Raw genomic sequence first — 20094 nt, 5'->3', positions numbered from 1 at the left:
ATAATCAAGAGGAAATAAAAATCAATTTTAAAAAATGCTTTAATATTCAAAGATGTATTGCAATACATTCTATTAACTGAGCATAGTTCAATTTATGTTCATGTCTGGAATGTTAAAGCTTTGCTTGTATGTTGTCACTTTTGTGCTTGTTTTTTGGCATTATTAAGACAGAAGAAAAGACTAATGATAACATTATGTTAAGGTTGTGTGAGGTCCCTGACTTGGCTACGGGAGTAAATCCCAGCTTGAGGCTCACGGGAACCATGTAGCATAAAGAAAGAAAAAAGCTGTTCTGACAGCTGATGGTCTGCCAATGTGTCTAGAGATGGTAACCAATTCCTCTGTCTGCAGCGTTCTGCCTGTCGCAGACAGCCTCTGTCATTTGTGGAAACCAAATTGATGCTGCTTTATCATGGGGTGGGGGAAGGACGGAGTGAGGTATTTAAAATACATTCTAGTGATTATAAAATAAAATTAAAAGTGACATTTTAACAGTGGGCTTTTCTTAAAATGTGGAGGAGAGAAAAAAGCTTTAGTCTATTATTTTTGCTCAGTTTGAGGAAGAACAAATGACTTAAATGTCTATCTGTTGTTGTTCTATAATTATTATTTATAACCTGTTTTTCTTAGCCTGTAGTCTCCATGGTAACTAAAATATTGTTTGACTTCTGCTTAGATAGTTGTAACATTTTAAAATTCAAAGAATAAATCCCCTCTAAAACAATTGTAACAGCATCCTGTTAGTTATAATATTTTAGTGCAATACTTTTAATTTCAATTTGTAAAAAACCTTGTCTTTTGTGTACTTGAGATGCAGTATAATCGGCTGCCAGCAGATGGCAATAGTAGATCAATCTACTGAAACTCAATGAAAAATGAAGTATGGGTGCAAGGTCCGCATCTTTTGAACAGGAAGTGGCCTTTAAATAATTCTAAATAAGATGAAACATGCATTGATTTAAGAAAACAGAATAAATTATTAAATATTTCTCTTTATGTCTGTATTGAAAGTGTAAGTAAAATTTAAAGTTAGATGCTAACTACAGTTTAAATAACTGGTACCTAGAGACATGTTAACCGGCCTTTCTCAATCTAGAATTAGTAACTATCATGAGTATTGCACCAGTATGCCACAGTCTTAAGGAAACACACAATGGCCTTTCCTTTTGTAGAGCAAAATGTGAAAGTTATCAAATTATTCAGATTAAACTGGGCAGAGTGTCTCTCCAGTTTGACCCCCTCTAAAATTGTATCTAATCCTCTGTTAAAGGCTATCCCAAATACATGTTAGTGCAGTGTAAAAGGGTTAAACAAAATAAAACACTTTCTTTTTCTATGCACATTCCACTGCTAATGATAACCTCAATTTAGAACAATATGTACAATTTAAAGTTATATTTTTAAGCACACATTTTACCCGTTTTTTTTAACACAATACTAAGTTAATTTTCCATTTTGACTTTAATTGCTGCAATTTAATGAATATTTTACATCACAGCTTTCTACCATTATCTTTTTAAGCCTGAGATGTAAGGTGAAATGACAAACAGTGCAATGTTCATGAACCTGAGAAGTCCTGCTCTCCAAGGCTAACATTTAAAAAAAAAAAAAAAAAACAGAATTACCATAATTGATGGGATATCAAAACCGGATTCTTTTAATCTTTACACATGCCATGATTATGAAGTAGTCTAATTTAAGCCTGATGTGGTCTGTGTAGCCTGCTTGTTGTGATGGCTAACACTGTGTTTTTTAAAAAATATTAAACCTCTGTTTAATTGCAAAAGATATTTTTTCATTACCATTATGTGCAACTTAAAGGGGCACTTCTATATTTGGAGATACCAGGATATTTGTTAGACTTTTAAATGAATGCATAATGCATTAAGTTACTTATTTCACAAACTCCATTTCAGTTTAAATAAAATGGCTTCTAATATAACAAGATAGAAGCTAGGGCTACTTTCTTTTCTTTTTTTTTCTTTTTTTATTCTTTTTCTTACTTTTTGTCTCCAGTGCATAGATTCAGGATGTTAGATAAGTGCCTTGTGAAACTGAAAACAGTCAATATGCACTAAATAAGGAACAGCTTGGTCTGGAGTCTTAATTCTTTAGCATAATATCGATCCACTGAGTTGCCCCATTTCTCTCTGCTCAGCTGGACCACGGGTTTACCATCAAGAGATCAGGGTCTTTGGACTACTACCAACAACCAGGAATGTATTGGATAAGGTATGAGATGGTGCAGCTCCAACAGTCAGTGTTTCCATGGCAACGTGCTGGCAGTCTCCATTAACCAGTTCCTTCAGTGGATAAACATGCTTTTTGATTTGTTATCCAGTCCATATGCTGCTTTATCAGTTTCATTTTAATCTTGATTGAGATGCCACACCCCGTCATTCCCTTTTTTTCACCCATTATTCACACTGACATTGCCAGCTTTCTCTTCATCGCACATGCTCAGTATCAATTTTCCTTATAGTTAAAAGGACAGTGTATATAGAAAATCTACCAGATATGCTGCAGCAATTGCCTCCCCCCCTCCCCCCCGCCCCATATTGCTGGTTAAGGCATCTGCTTCCTGTGCACTTCTGTTTTTAAACACCTGGAACAGCAACAAGATCTCAGCATATATTTTTTTCTCTTCTATATGAGATGTGGAACTATATACTGTCATTTTTAACCCATCAAACACAATCCTTACCTTAGATTGAACAATGCATTTACCTAACATAGTACTTAGAAGCTCTCCCAAGTTTACTGAAATATAATGCATTGTATGTGCTGGTAAGCTTGTGTTTTCTAATTATGCACATTTATGTATGTTCTCTTTTTATTTTTAAAACCCCTTGTAGTTTTTTAAATTTTTTAACAATATTGCATGAATCAGTTTTTAATATTTTCCTACATTGCGTAACTGTGTCAGGGTTGTTATTAGTTGACTTGACCTGTGTGATCAAATGGGACTTTGGCTGGGGTGGTTGTTTTCGAGTGGGTGAAAAGAGGGATTCTGCTGATTGCTAATGTCAGACCCATACCTCCTCAATCAGTCAGGTGTCCCTGGTATTTTCATCAAGTGTTTATTTGCTGGCTCTTATCCCCTTATTGCTCACAGGGTTTGATTTGTGATATCTGGGAAGATAAAATGAGTCCCAACTGAATATTTTTGCTAACACTGTGGTTGTTCAAGCCCAGAGAAATGCTTTTCATTGTGGGAGGCAGGGGAAGGCCTGTTCTGTGTATGGAACAATTCTACAAATTAACTTCATTAGCAAAATGGTAATGTTTACAGTAATGTAGAAATCTGCCCCTCATATCATTTCATTGATTGGATGGATCAGACTACAGCACAGTTTCCACAAAAGTTAGCAGTCCTCCGAACACACCAAAAATATGCCTATGAAAATTCAGTAGATTTTTAAATGGTCATGAAGGAGAAAAATAGCTCTTCCTCCTTGATGTACCCTTCAGATGAGAAGCAAAAAGTTAGTCCAGGTACACCATATAGATGCTGGTTATGATGACTAACTGAGAAATAGTTTCCATAAAAGTGCTCAAATTTGTACTGGTTTATGTAGTAGCACCTTACTAATTCATATTTTAGTAGCACCTTACTAATTCATATTTTGTGATTGGGAGACTTACTGAAATTTCCATAAATCACAGAGTGTACTTTATTCATCTATTTTCTCAATTGACATAATGTTTCAGAGTATCCTAGTAAATAAAATGTTGTGTATTTTGTAAAAATAATATCCTAGTGAGACCTCACTTTGGCATCTGCACTTTTTCTTTATTGAGAAATGGAGGGAATCACTGGTATGTTCTGTGGATTATAAGTGGGAGGTTTAGCAAAGTTTAAGCTAGAGAAGTCTTATCATAACTTTTTCATTTTGCTCATTGAGGAAAGTTTATATTTTGAATCAAATAGAACTTTGTCAAAGAGCTAAAATGTTTCGTTCTGAATAGCACAATTATCTATGATGTGCCTGCACGGCTCTTTTACTTATGCTATTTTTTTCTTTTATACAAAGACAGAATCATTGTGTTTCTATTTGTCATGTAGGTCTCTGTTTAAATAAAAAAAGTCTCCAGCATCAGAGAGCACAAACCTCTAGAGAGAGGAATTTGTGAGAAAATAGTGATATGTTTCTAATCTGACTGGCCTTGACTCAGTTTAACTATGTAGCCCAGGTTTTAAAACAAACTGTACATCTGGGGGCTTGGGGAAAACTCCAATCCAGCAAATAGGTAAATAAATAAACAATATAAAAAGGCCATTTGACTAAAATGCTAGTAATGGCTTCCATCAGCATACAAAGTGACATATCCTTGAATAATGGGCAGGAGCAGACGGGTGATAATCTCTCTTATTCATACATAAACTGCTGTTTTCCAGCTGGGGGCAGTAACAATGTTTATAATTAGTGCTGTTCTAAACAGTGCACTCAGTGTGTAAAACCAAATTGGGAAAGTGGTGCTAAAAACTCATAGACGTATGTGCTTAATTAGGAAATGTTATAATACCTGAGAGTCCCAGAATCAACACTATTACATACACATTATCTGCACTGATTGCAAATGCTTTGTCTTTCATCTCCATGGAAACAGGAGCATTCAAATAACCACTGTAGTGACCAACATTTTAAGAAAGTAGTAAAACTATTTTCACTTAGTACTTGTTATACTATTCATAGAACTTTGCAAATTCTCAACGATAATACATACAGGGTTCATCCCTTCACTCTTATACAACAGTTCATTTGCCACAGGCCTTGAAAACTCTTCTGTGATCGCAAATATGGCCAATATATAAAGAAGAATCCAAAGAGAGATTTAATGCTCATGCGTTCTTTCATAATTGAGCTCTTGATTGCTTCGCTTAACCAGTGATCCTTTTCTTATTTGATCCTCTAGTTTCTCTTATTCTTCTCCAAAAATGACAATGTTTCCACTTTCAATGAACCAGAAAACCATTTCCTTACTGTAGTCTAAATGTGTCCCTCCCTAATGTGCTCAAGATTCCTAATTCTGCTTTTGAACGCTAACTTTGCCCCCTCAAAGTGCTATTTTTCCTCTGTTGCCACAAAGAGCACCTGCAGTATTTTAAATGTAGTGACTTTGTTTCCTGAAAGTATTTCCACATTGAGATGTAGTACACTTAAAAATCTTTTCCTGAAGTAACAATTGCAGCATATTGTGCATAATAACTGGAAAAGGTATTACACAGTGTTTTGTGTATACAAATAACAGAAAATAATATGATAAACTAGTTCAGTAAAAGAAGCCTAAATAAAAATGTTAGATCATGTAAATTGTTTAAGCCCCAAATGTGATATAAGTTTTAAAAGCTGCATATATTATTGTAGGATATGTACTCCCAATGACACACTCTTTTCTCTGCAATTATAGATGAGCACTCTGGCAGAGGAGATCTGTGAACACCTGTATGCAGAGATGTTGTTTTATAGCAGCACTCTGTGCTCTTCAATGAGCTTCTTTTTTAAAAAGCCAAAAATAAAATGTGCTTTTATTGCACGTTCTCAACTACTGGATGTTCATTGACAGAAACAAACAAACAAACCTGGCTCGTTTCTTGCCCTCTTATAAGAATCTCTATTTAGGGTTTATTTAATTGAGGATCTTAACAACCTGAGAGTGTTTGGTGAGTTTGCTGATCTTCAAGGATTTAAGTCAGAATATTAAGAGTGAATAGTGTCATTGGGTCTAAGTGTTGCAATGTGCGGTGTATAGGTATGTAAGATCACCTATATTACTTGAACCCCTTGACAGAAGCCCATTTTGACTTCAGTACTTTCCATAATTTAGCAAGAGAAGGTCAGTTGAATTTTCTTATTCTTGCAGCTTTGTCTGAATCTATATATTTTTTAACCTATTGTTGATAGTGTTGTTTGAATCTTGTGGCATTTGAGAGTTGAAATCAGAATATTAAGAATACCCTAGCATAGGTGTACCTAGAGTAACTTCGTTTTTATACCTTCTTTGTGATATGTCCACTGACATTCTATAAACTCCAGGGGAGCTAATATGATATCAAGAAAAGGTGTGGGAAGGTCATTAAAATATTTATCATGTAATGACAGAGGCAACTGCATTGGGCTTATCCATTGATTTGTAATGAAATTGTAGCATCCTAACAACCCTGAATTCATGTAATCATTGACTTTTAAAAATATGATGCTCACAGTAGCTGCGTTTTTTTCAAGCTGAATAACTCATTTCAAATTCCAAAATCCCACTCTGTTCATAGTGTACCTGATTCCTCATTGCATCTAGTACAGTCATCTACACCTGTCCAAACTGCTACAGAGTCAAAATACTGTATTTATATGTTATACACTCTTTGTACCGACGTAAGTGACTGCACAAGGGGCAAGCTGGTGGGCAATCACACTTTATCTGTAAAATTTACTTTATTCAGAGAATGAAGCCCTTCTGTACATTTGACCCTGGTGAAAATAGACAAACATCTCAAGTCATTTAAAATCTCTCTGCCGCTCTGTGACTAAGAAAACCGCAACTGATTTACAAATTATAAATAAAATTGCACCCATGCAAACAGCTTTGAACTAAGTTTCATACACATGTAATTTAAACCAGCTGAGAAGTCATATCCCTAAGAACAGAGATGTTAAATAATAAACATAAACTGAAATACGGAATTGTGAATCCAGTGGTCATACATGTACTATACTTGTCTTTTTTTATATATGTACCAGTGTAGTATGAAGCATAAATGAAACTGGTTTTTTTTGGGTGGGAGGGTATGGGAGAGGTTGTGTATATACCTGAGAAGCCTATGAAGAAACATGTGCAAGACCTCTTGTCCTAACACTGTAGAGCTGCTACTATTACCGCATTAGTGGTCATTTTTACCATTAATAAAATCTACTGTAACACATCACAATGTATTGAGGCCACCAACCAGAACCTTATACAAATAGAACAAATTACCGAGCTGGAAACATCTAAACAGATATTTTAAAAATAATAAAACAGGAGGAAAATGTCAATATTTCAATAGTTATGTCAATTTAATTCCATGTGCTAACAAAGGATCTCCAAAATGGCAAGCAAATTGCAAATATTTCCCTGCAGATGGACAGTGAGAGAAGGAAAGGGTTTCTTAGACTAACATGTGAACAGCTGCATCTCCAGTTCAGTCTCCTAGCTAGTATGAATAATGGATGGACTAAGAGGCAAAATGCACAATAATGTTCTTTTATTAATGAAATGAATAATTTTTTTTGGAGGCTAAAAATAAATTAAGAGAAGAGAAAAGAAAAACAGTCACTGTTCACATTCATAAAATACAGTTACTTAAATCCAGTAATTACTGACTGACAGAAAATATAACCTAACAGCTAAAATGGATTCTTCCCATTGCAAATCCAGCACATATTTCAAAGCAGACGTAGTAGTGAGCACCTATCCAGATGCACCGCATTCAATATTTGTCATGGAGAAAAACCTGTGTGAGATTCGGGAGTGCTGCAACATTACCAGTTAGAAATCAGGAAAAAGATATCACACATGATAAGATCTTGGAGAAATGGTAAAGGCCCCACATTAGTATGGCAGGAACAATGACTATAAAATGTCTCTGTTGCTCCCAAATACATAATTTTTATTCACAAAAATAGCTTGTTGACCATATGGTACTGGGTATCAGGAGTACTAAATGTTGATACAAAATACATTAGTGCTTAGCAAAGGATGCTTCAGGCCCATCAGCACCAAACTATTGAAGGCAATCCACTTACCTGCTATTGGATAAGTAGCTGTATATTTCCTCAGGTGGATTGTAAGAGGACAGCTACATATCTTATGTAAATAAGCTATAGTTTAATTTGGTTACCACCAATATAGTCTGGTCCTCAAAGTTCTCACCCTCTCACCTCAAGCTGAGAAGAAATGCTAAAATATGGTAATGAAAATCTGGGATTTGCAGCCCTGTGAGGCATAAGTGTACTTCAGATCCTCTTATTATTTATTGAAAGAATAGCTTAAAGTAGAAATGTCCTGAAAATCCATAATGGACCAGTTCATGCACCAGTGAACCTTCCAGCTGAATAGCAGATGAAATAATAAATCTATTAAAGCATACTATATTGGCTGAGCATCCAGGCAATGTATTTAAGAGGTCTTCGCTACAAAACAGGTTGCCGATTTTTGTCACAAATTAACCATTTTTTAGAATATGCCCCTAGGTGACACAAGGTACAGTAAGTTAACCATGCATTCTTTTATTTCTACAGTGTACACAACCATTTCCTCACATTCCACAGAATTATCTGTTGCATGCTGAACTTCTTCAGAGGAGAGAGATAATTGTGGCTTCATAAATAAAACATAATTTTTAACAGTCAGAGTAATTAAACATTAGAAAAAAATTACCAAGGTTTATAGTGGATTCTCCATTACTGACCATTTTTAAATGAAGATTGGATGTTTTTCTAAGAGATATGCTCTAGGAATTATTTGTGGGAAGTTCTATGGCTTGTGTTGCTCAGGTCAGAGTAGATGATCACAATGGTCCTTTCTGGGCTTGGAATCTATGAATATGAATCTATACATTGAATGAAAATTGAAATGTGCTCAGAATGCATTTTAATGAGATTATTTGTGCAGTTATAGAAACCATAAGTTCGAAGTACGTGATCCACACGCAGGGCAGCATTGGCCCAGTCCTGCGACTTCAGTGGGAGTTGGGAATGCTCAGTACCTCTCAAGATTGAACCTATTGAGAGAAGCAGAAACAGTCCATGCTATAATTACAACATGTGAAAGGCTGTAGAGTGAAACATATTATGTTGTATTTTCTCATCAACTGTATATTGATAAGGATCCCTCCTACTTGTCTCTTTCTCACCTTATACATTTCTCTAATGAGTCTTCTGGGTGGGTAAAAAGATTCTTGGTGTCTCTCCAACAGGGAGTGAAAATACATAATGCCACAAAGCTACAGACAAGCCCTGATAGATTAGAAGCAATGAGATGAAATTCAAGGGTGAATTTGGACTGAATATCAGGAAAAACTTTCCAACAGTGAAATGTTATATTGGACACAGATGCTAAAAATGTGGTCTAGGGAATTAATCCTACATTAGGAGGGGGTTGGACTATGTGACATAATAGCCTTTTTTACACCTCTAAATGTTTTATCCTTTGAAACTAAAAGCACCAGTTAATGTATTTGTGTATTTTAAATAAAATGGCCCCCAAAGGTCCCTTAACAATGACAGCAGAGTAGGCTGTTGGATTTTCCATTATACACCAAGATGACTTTAAACACAATAAATGTCATGATGCTTAGTTATCTGACGGGCAGAACATTTTAGGTGGTTTATAATTTGGTCCTTTTTAAAAAAGACAATAACATTGGATTAGACTTCAAAATAAACTAGTGTGTTGTATTCAAGAGTATCTATTACTTCAGGATTAACTGCAGGGTGACATGTTGTGGTATAACCTTTAAATAAACTCCTATATCCCAAAAGCACAAAAATGTCTTGTAAATGGAAATCTGTATGTCATAGAATGATCATATATGCCATTCTTTTCAGTTTTCATTCAGAATTATATACGGTATGCAGTATATTCACTGTGTGTAAATGATCAAGATATTCATCTAATCATGAAAACATAATCATAAATCCAGTTGGTTTAAGGCTAAGAGATGTCAAAGATACTGAAAAATACTAATTAAATTTCATAAATAAAAGATTAGTAGTAAACAAATAAATCTTCAGCAGACAATAAGTGTTGTATTTTGTAACAATTATTGTTTAAAGTTAAGGATGAACTTATCAAAGTTAACTACAGCTCACTTCATCGGAAGTGAGCTGTAGCTCACGAAAGCTTATGCTCAAATAAATTGGTTAGTCTCTAAGGTGCCCCCAGTACTCCTGTTCTTTTTGCAAATACAGACTAACACGGCTGCTACTCTGAAACTTATCCAAGTTAATTATTTTTACCTCTTTGTGTAATAGCGCTCTATAGGTTCTTGATATAAAAATAGTTCAGCAATTCAGCCTAACTAAATCCATTTGCTGTAGTAGCTCTGTGCTCTGTCCATCTTTCTGTCTTTATTACATCATTTTTGAACTTTGATTGCATTATTTGAGCATGGATTGCTATAATGCTATTCTGCACCACCGTGATGGATTTAGTTTTCATTTTGTTCTCAAAAATAGTCTAGCTATAAATGTATCTCTGTTCTCTGATGAGGCTCACAGTATAACTGGTAAATTTTCAAGAGGAAAAACGGTCATGTATCTCCCAAGAGAAAACAATAAACCCTTTGAAGCAGAATAACCTCTTGGCTGCATTCATTTACAGGGTGACACATATGCTAGGGAAAAACTTTCTAATATGTCGGACTTAAAATTTAAATCCATTCCGTTTCTACAAATATTCCATAGTTATCTTTGCCTCTTCACTAGAGATCAGATATTTATGTACATTTTAAGGGCTTGCTCATTAACAGTCCTTCTTTTCCATTTTGCCCTTGCAGTGGAGTCATGGACCCTGATTTAGGAAAGCATCCCCCTTTAGGAAAGCAGTTTAGTGTGTGTTGAAGTGCTTTCCTGAGTCAAAACCGTAATGCTGAATTTGTAACATCACAGTAATTTCAGTGGCTACAGAAGAATATCCTATATTCAAGATTATGGGTGAAATCTTGGCTTCATTGGAGTCAGTGGCAAAACTTCCATTGACTTCACTGCAAGACCAAGCCAAATGAGAAACTTGTCTATGAATGACATCAGTCTCATTACAGCAGAAATCTCGACCAGTAGCAGGAAATATGTTGAGGGAGGGAGGGAGGATTTGGCCAAGTAAATTCAGACACCTTTAGAAAAAATAGTCATTTTGTATAAAATTAGCATGGACTTCACTTAGTTTGGGTTTAGTCGATACTATTTTTAGGCAAGGTGATCAGATTGAATGCAGTCTTCAAAAAGAGCTCACCAGTGTTCTTCCCAACAGCAGAGCCTCAAATGGTTTAGCATGAGGAGGTTTTAAAGAGCTGAGTTAGCTTCTTTGTTACCTTTCTTTCTTAGCTGACAACTTCATCACAATCCGTCCTTGTTAGACAATCTCACAGATTTGAACATGAGTGAATGTGTATCAACCTTCATTAGGTCAAATGGAACAGACAATCCTATATCTATACCTTGCCTGTAGGAAAAGATTTATACTTTGAGAAGGAAGGGGGAAGGTCAGCTGGTATTTGGCTTGAAATCTGAATTTATTACTCTGTGAAATTAATAGCATCCAGAAGTTGAACATATGGCATCCATATATATGGTACTATATATGCTTGATGTCATGTTGCTGCTTAAGTTTTGGGAAATGCACTTTTTTAAAAGTTTAGCTATGTTGTGGGCTAAACCTTTCAAAACTGACTGAAACAGAACAGGTTTAATTTGGCCTGAACATTTATTATCCCTGGTATTTTCAGGCCCACATACAAATGCATGTTTTTCATTAGCTTTGCATTTCTCACACAGCCTAATTTCATTTATTCTCATTTTATGCCCCTGCCAGACCACCGCTCTTGATAAGGAGAGGCAGGTTTTCCGACGAAGACGCAACCAGGATGTGAGGGGACGATATAAGGCTCAGCAAGCTCCACCTGAACTCAACTCTGAATCGGAAGACTATTCACCAAGTTCATCTGAGACTGTTCGCTCACCTAACTCACCCTTTTAATAAAACACTTTTGCTCAAAGTCTTGGCTTAACCCTTTGAGATTCTGAAAATCCTTCAAACCTGTGTGAAACAGTTACATCTGATCTATCTAGCACTAATGCTCGAATGATGGAACAGAAAAGGGTGTTTACAGTATCTTTGTAATAATAATTTCCTAACTGACTGGAATGATACTTGTGCTCTGTCTAGATTGTGACTTGCTGCTAATATGATCCTCAAAGGGTTAAGACTATTTTGCATTTTTTTAAGATAAGAGCAATGAATGTTTTCATCAGTCATGCTAGGACCTGCAGTTTGTAATTTTAGCACATGTTAACCCTCTGAGTGCATAATAATCTTTAGCCTTGATGGCCCACAGTAGGGCTTTATTGACTTATATGCACATATCTTTTCCCCCCATCTCCTTAGTTCTTTCCCAAGTGTTCTGGCCAAAACAATATCCAAATGCTACTGTATTTGAGTGATTGCAAATCGGGGCTTTTTAAAAACCTTGTTTTAGAACAGCGTATTCTAAGCTTCTATGATATTCTACCACAGGCGGCTGACCATTACTGGTAGGTACCATACAGGATAAATGGAAAATCGGTGGTAGGACCGCCTCATAACAATCTACCTAAGGTGATACCACAAAAAATTGTTGCTTCCATATTATTGGCTGCTAGTGGCTGTCGTGTAGTAGTGGCAGAGTCATGAGTGGTGGGTGAATGTCACATTCTACCATGCTTTGGTATGTAAAGATCTAATTCTAAAACTTTTCCCTGCCACACACACAAGGATGTACAGATAGGGGAGAGCTATTAGTTTCTCTATAGCTTTTGGATTTTGAAGAGGGAATACTCCTCTCAACACAATCATGTTTTTTCATAGATACACTGTGATTACTACCAGGAGAGAGTCTTTTAAGGGAGAGAGAGGAAAAATCCAGCATTAAAGGAAAGAGAATTACCCTTACAATAGTGACATTATTTATAAATTGGGGAAAATACTTGGCATGTTAACATTTAAGAAAAGCCTTTGGGTGAAATCCTGCTGTCCTCATTGACATCAATGAGAATTTTGTCTTAGAGCGGAAAAACTAAAAACTATTCATCTAGCAGATCTGTGCTATTATATACGGGGGAGGGGTGTGTGTGAAAAACACATGTACAGGGTGTTAAACCTCAAGTCAGTGTGTTAGCATTTCATTTCATCCGTGTACAAAGAAAAGCCAATTTCACAGAGAAGTTATACTTCACAAACTTTTGCTTCAAATAGGATCATTTGCATGAAAACAGTCCCATATTCACACAAACGTGGCACTAGTTGAGTGAAAAATGACACATTTCCAAAATTTGATTTTCGAGATTATAAATAAATATAAGACCCGAGCAGAAAATATTAACTTTGATGTTTCACGTGTTGGTTTTACATTTTGGGGCTGTGCTCACAGAACTCCCAATGAAAACCATGGCAATTCTGAAAGTGAGGGTCTTGTCGGATCCATCCTACTATTGATTTGCATTCCTAAAGTACCAATCACTGGAGCCAGGTGCCATCTTTTCTTGAAATCTCAAAAGACTCACTGAAGGGCATGTGTGTAAACAGATTAGGTCAATTCCTTTCTCTTCTTCACTCTCTTTAGAATGTGCCCATCTCTCGTTGTGTCCAGTGTAAGTATTTATCAAACATTTAACACATTTTGAACCAAGGGAACCTCATTTCATGAGTTTTCATTCAAGTGATGGAAAACATTGATTAGAGTTCTTTGGTTTCAATCTATCCATCTGATCCCTGATGTCTCTACATAGCCCCATTGACTTTAGTGGGATGCTGCACACAAGTGTAAGGGTCTCAATCAGATTACAGGATTGAGGCCTTTATTGGCAACGGAAGCATAAATAACAGAGGAACACTGGTTAAAGTATAAAATTAGTTGTGCCCCAAGGAGAGAAACTCAGTAGGTTTCTGGGGAACTCCATAGGGGTAATGGGATAAGTAGCTACAGCACAACTAAACTTCAGAGTTTGGAGTGTGCTTCCTGGCTATTGTGCCCCCCCTGTCAAGGTTGGGGGGGAGGGCAAAAGAGCTATATAGTGGCAGATCATCTGACCATGCACAGTTACCCCTAAAGAGAGTGCACAAAGAGACTTCATGGTAGGTATGGAGTCATCTTGGTGTCACCCCATTGGGTAGCAGTACCAGTGCAATTGTATTACATGCGTGTCCTCTACTCTAGTGGAAGAGTGGGTAGGACTTGGGCCACAGTGAATCAATATTCAGGGTGTACTTTTACACAGGGCTAGGCCTGTAGCTGGTGTAACTCAGTGTAGCTCCATTGAAGTCAATGCCGATTTACAGCAACTAATATAATCCCTCACCTTACAATACAGCCTTCTCTTTAGAACAGATGCAACTTGATGCAACTATAAAGATATTTATTTATATGGCAATCAAAAGTGTCCATTAATAACACATGCTCTTTGACTATCGGCAAAACGTTGGCAGTTTCAAAGGAACAAGGACAATGTTCGTTCTTCTTAATTAAATAGAATAGGGGAAAAAACAAGTATAAAGCAAATGCTTCGTCTCATGAATGTGTAGTGTCAGTTGAAATCCATTTGAGATCTTCCTCTCACCTTTGCTTTTGTTTTAGACTCCAGGGCTATCATTAAAATAAGATGTTTGGCTCCATCGTACACCATATTGTACCACTTAAAACCTGTGTAAAAATAACCCAAGCCCCTGAAATTTCCACTCATCCCTTGCAAATTTCTGATCTTTGGCTCACATTTTACTGACATAGCTCCTATAACATTTTACAGTTACATTCTTTAGGCCCCTTAGAGAATGTGCACCAAATTGTTGAATGGGGCCTTTTCATGGTTTCCAGAAAAACTATTGGAATAGTTTAACAGTTTTAAAAGAGAGGGTATCCGGATTATAAAATTAAGGTTTCAAATAGTTACTGGTCGATGCTTGTTTGCCAAAGAAATACAAGGCCAAATTTTGCCTCTATTTACACCTTTGTAACCCCACTAATTTCCTGGGTGTAACTGAGACCAGAAGGTGTGACCCTTAGAATATCTAAACTTTCGTCAAGGAAACTGAACAGATTACGGCTAATGGACAGTTTCTAATATGAATTCAATTAAAAAACTAATATGAGAGCATATAGCATAGCAGGTTTCAGAGTAGCAGCCGTGTTAGTCTGTATCCGCACAAAGAAAAGAAAAAGAAATTTGTTAGTCTCTAAGGTGCCACTGGTACTCCTTTTCTTATAGCACAGCAGTCATTTTCCTGTAAACCATACAGTATCTTCACTTTACACATTATATTGGTGCTAAACATTAAAATACAACAAAAAAGAAAATATGCATTGTATTTACAGTCTGTAAATGCACCACTTCATTATTTTTTATGCATGTTGCTAACTGACTCTGTCTTCTGGTGCATTTACCTGCAGTAAACTAACTTCATGGTAAATGCAATACTCATATGTGATGGTGCCCTTCAAATCTTTGTGCACTTTGAGTATTGGGCTGAATAAATTTAGAATGTGTTTATCATGTGAAAATGGAAATCAGCAACCCCATTAGATATAATCTTAATAGCATTTATCTACAAAAAGATCCAGGATATTATAGTTGTACTCAGAGGGTTAACAGAAAAGCACAAGGCATGCTGATTACATTGGTGTATCCAAACTGCTTTGCTTTTTTAGCCAGTGTTTGCTAATTTTTCAGAAAATTCTTGGAAAATTTAAAGTTTAAAATAATTTAAGTGTTGTTGTTCAAGGAATTTCTATAACCAAATTAATCTTATTTTTAGTTTAACTTATCACAGGAATAATATGTATCATTAATGCAGTGTAAGTCTGTAGTTATACATTTTATTAATTCCACAAGTGATTCCAGAATTTCTTTTTAAGTACTTAATATAGAGCTTACAATGGTGGCATAGGTGACTGAGACTGTCTTTCTTTTTGGTAAACAAAAAATATTGTAATTTCAAGAGAGTCCTAAGAACCAGCTTTTCAGTTTGGTAGTGTACTAGTTAGGGAAAAGCGATCTCATTACATGCATTGTGTAAATCTTTGTAGATGAGAACTGTTCATATGAATGAACACACTTTTTTTCTTGACATTGTAGCAGAAACTGTTTACTTGTTGATGATCAACCAATACATTAATTTGCTTCAGACTGTTAAAGGGAAAAGTGAGACTCCAGTCATTGAAAATGTTATTGCTTTACATCTAATTTAAATGTGGTGCATACTACAATAAGCAAAGCCAAACCTGTGAATAAACTACTCAAAAAGCTTGGTGGTTCTGTATAAAGTGGAGTGCTTACATATAATAGTGTGTAGCACTGAGAAGGCTTGTCAGGTACCGTTGAAACTGATAGATATATATGAGCTAAATTGCAATCCTTTACCCTCTGAGGCATATTTCATTTATTTATTTATTTTTAAAGGAAAATTGGTTCAGGGGGTTGCAATGCCACAGGTCAAGTACATTAAATCACTGTTATTTGCTGCCCCATGGTACACATTAGCAAATGGCATCCTCTATTTAGTTTAGATTGTGGGCAGGGAGAGGTTTCCTAATGTTATTGTAGTGCCCTCTAGCACTGTCATGGATCAGGCTGTGTTAGTATTTCCATTCTAAACTCCTAATCTCAAAGGTTTTTAGTTGGATCGTAAAAATATGCTTCAGACGGATAAGTGGCACATGATTCCTCATCCCAGAGTGATTCTCCTCCTAAAATATGAGGGAAATCAGCTTGGACCTTTTGACATTTATATCCTAGAAGTATGTACAAAAAATGGGGAGCTTGCTTCAGACCATTTTTGTGGGGGTAATTCAAAAATGGCTTGGTTTTAACACAAGTTTTACAGATTTGGACTATAACGTTGATAGTTCAAAACTTTTGGGTGCTTTGAAAACCAGTAAGAAAACTCAGTTATTGAGAGAGAGGCTATTCCTGCAATTTTATTGCAACAAAAAACTAACAGGTATTTCAAGTTCACATGGTAATAGTGTATTCTCCCTGCTGTCTGCTGATGGAATCGTACAGTTTAAGGCCAGAAGGGACCACCAGTTCATCTAGTCTGACTTTCTGCATACCACAGCCAACCACCAACACCCAGCACCCACACATTAAACCCAACAACCAAATTAGACTACAGTATTACAGCCCAGAGGGTACTCAACTATTACATGCCACAGGCAGAGAATGGGAGGAACTGAGCTGCACCAGAGGTTCCTGCAATAGCAGGAATTAAAGGTAATTTTCATTACTAATAGTATGAGTTACTCAATGCATCAAATGCTGAATGTGGTTTTTGTAGAATTTCTGTGGAGCATATGAACTCATACAACTTGCTTCTCCTCTCACATTTAGGACTTGCTCCATGGAAGAAAATGGAATTGCACCAATGTAAAACAGGTGTAAGCTGAAGAATTGGGCCCATTGTCACTTAAATGACAAACTTATCATAGTAAGATCAGGACTGGATCCTGAGGAGCTCAGAATTGTGGAGGCTATCAGAAGACTGTTTTAAAATATTGAATATGCACACTATGATTTGCAATAAATCCATGTACTACAGGTAACCTCACTGCTCAGGCACTAATCTGAAACAAATTTGCATTTGTCAACGAGTGCAGTTAATCTCTGTCTCTACTCTCTCTCACACACACATGCGTTCTTTTGGATCCCAAAACACAGCTGTCTCCCATATTAGCTATAAGCGAACTCCTGTAGCTATTAGCAATAGTGTTAGAGATGGGCTAGTGTGGAAAATAGGTATTAAAAATTCCATAATGCACATTTTTAAAAAATTCCCAATTCTAGTCCATACAGCTCCATTTGGGAAAACAAAATTTCCAAAAGGACCTTTCATGCACTCATTTTTATAAATCTGTATTTATACTTGAACAGCCTATGTTTTAGTATATTTGGATTGCCATGCCAGATCAGAGGTTCATCCAGTCCTGTACTTTCTCTCTGACGATGGTCAGGACCAGATGCGTCAGTGGCAGGAACGAGAAACACACTAATGGACCATTGTGGAATGATCTATCCACAGTGGAGAAGTCTTCCTAACTCTGGTTAGTGATTGACTTATCATAGAACTGGAAGGGACCTCGAGACGTCATCTAGTCCAGTCCCCTGCACTCAAGACAGGACTAAGTATTAGCTATACCATCCCCGACAGGTGTTTGTCCAACCTGCTCTTAAAAATCCCCAATGATGGAGCTTCCACAACCTTCCTATGCCCTGAAACATGAAGGTTAATCCTTTCCAAGACAGTTTATCCTAAGATGGATTTTGGAATTAATTTGTTTAAATGCCCAACATCTTTAAAACAATGTAAGTAAGTGTTTGCACAATAATAGACTCTGGACTATTTAAAATGATTTTACAACGGACAACAGATTTAAAGATACTCTAATATATTTCCATAAATGCTTCCTTTTTAAGGAAGGTGTATAACAACAGAAACTAATAGTCATACACCAATATATTCAGACGATGTTAGGATCATAAGCTTATGAAAACTCTGCATTGAGATGTGTCATATTTATGGTGCATTATAAACTATTTGCATGAATGGGCCTCAGAATTAGGCCCTGACATAATAAATTAGGAGCTAAGGGTGAGATGCCATCTTTGATTTGCCTTGTTGTGCTCCAGTTTAGCAACTGAAGTGGTCTCCTATCAAGGGACCTCAGATCAATGAAAGATTATCTGCAACACATAAACACAATGGGTTGAGTGTAGGATGAAATAGCAAGGGTCTGGTCTTTCAAAAGTGTGTGATAGATTTTAATTTTCTTTAGTAAATCCCACATGCAGAAAGAGGCAATTAAATCTCTGAATTATGGACCTGAACTTTTTGACAATTTGGTATAGAGCAGGAATTTTACTTTGTAGTCTCTTTGTAATTATTTTAGGGTAGTTGTGCTTTACATTTGAGGTGAATTCAATTCTTGAAAACTTTTGATATCAGTTTTTAAAAGAAAAAATCTGTTGATGGAATTATGCTTAAATATAGTAGGAATTCAACTGATTAATTTCCCCCAGTGAGATGTGATGCAGAGGAAGGGGAAAGTCCTGAATAATTCCCAAAGGACAATTTGCCATTTACAATGACGGCTGGTGTGTACTCTGAAAAAATATTATTGAATTTGGTTCAAGGTTAAAGACATATCCGTTATAACTTATTTTTGATTTTATTAAGGAATTAATAATAGCCTTTTATATTCTGCCTGAAAGAAATTATTAAAGGATTAGTTGAGTGTGAAATTAAATAGCACTTTTCTCATGCATGCTAAAGAGGTGTCTGAGGAACTGGTTGCATTTAAACAAGTTTCTAAATGGTTTTGATTTTGTGCAAGAGAAAAATCCAGTGTTTCCTTTGAATATACCAAACTTAGCAAGTGCTAAGCGGTTCAGATGACAAAGGTTAATCTTTAATTTTCACACTACTAATTAAATAACTTTCAAATGATATGTATTGATGCATAAAGCTGGAACGAAGTTAAATGGCATTTTTCAAATCCCACTGTTTATGCTAATAAATGTAGGTTAATATGGGATGAGATCTGATATGTTATCTTATGAGCTAAGCTTTTATATTGTTGCTTGTTTTTATGTAAAACATTTACTTTCAAATAATAATAAAATAGTAGAAAATGATGTACCAACCATTTTACTTAATACCTTATCTGCAGTCTGAACTTGCAATGATTTCATGTTCCTCTAACAGAATGATGCTAGGAGGTATTTCAGTTGGCAATCAAACTACTAAGGAGTTATATCCAGCTGCATTCCTAGGGGATTTTGCACAAGGCTTTAAAAATTAGTCATGCAACCATGTTGTAGTTTTCCCCATCTAAACCTCTGCTCCAATGTGAGTCTTGATGAACATGATTAAAAAGTCAACTATTCAAAAAATTCCCACTTAATATATTAACTTTCCAGCACAGGAGGTTAGTTTGGATAAGCATATGGAAATCAAATATAGCCCTGGACTTAACTGCCTTTCCTCTAATGCCCTTCAACATTATACATACCAATTCTCATGAGAAGTGTGAATACTGTTTTACTGTAAAACCTTGCTAATTCCCACTAATGACTGGAAGATTCATTGTCGATGACTGAATTTTTGGGAATGAGCACGTGAACGAAGAGACACAAAGAAAGACCAAAGGCCAATGCATCACAAAATGTACTTTCCTTTGTTCTGATAATTGGTTTAGTTTTAATATAATATTCAGAAAGTTACCAGTAAATGTACAGGAATGTAAATCATAAAAATGAGGAGGTCTTAGAAATATGAGACCTCACATGGGCTCTCTGATTATCTTTGCTG

General features: G+C 36.0%; 1 protein-coding gene across 3 annotated transcripts in view; it reads left to right on the top strand.

The window, feature by feature from the left end:
- Positions 1-11736, top strand: part of DCLK1 (doublecortin like kinase 1) — a 315491-nt gene extending 303755 nt beyond the window's left edge. For 2 of the 3 annotated variants that reach the window (XM_077806484.1, XM_077806475.1), the window contains one exon: positions 11572-11736. In XM_077806484.1, the coding sequence (XP_077662610.1) occupies positions 11572-11736 (165 nt within the window). Of the gene's footprint in view, positions 1-2158; positions 2233-11571 lie in introns of all 3 variants that reach the window. The other variant, XM_077806492.1, reaches the window with a different exon arrangement.
- The last annotated feature ends 8358 nt before the right edge of the window (positions 11737-20094 follow it).

This window comes from Eretmochelys imbricata, chromosome 1 (genome assembly GCF_965152235.1).
Source record: "Eretmochelys imbricata isolate rEreImb1 chromosome 1, rEreImb1.hap1, whole genome shotgun sequence".
In the NCBI taxonomy this organism is placed as follows: domain Eukaryota; kingdom Metazoa; phylum Chordata; order Testudines; family Cheloniidae; genus Eretmochelys; species Eretmochelys imbricata.
This window is presented reverse-complemented; position numbering and strand designations above follow the sequence as displayed.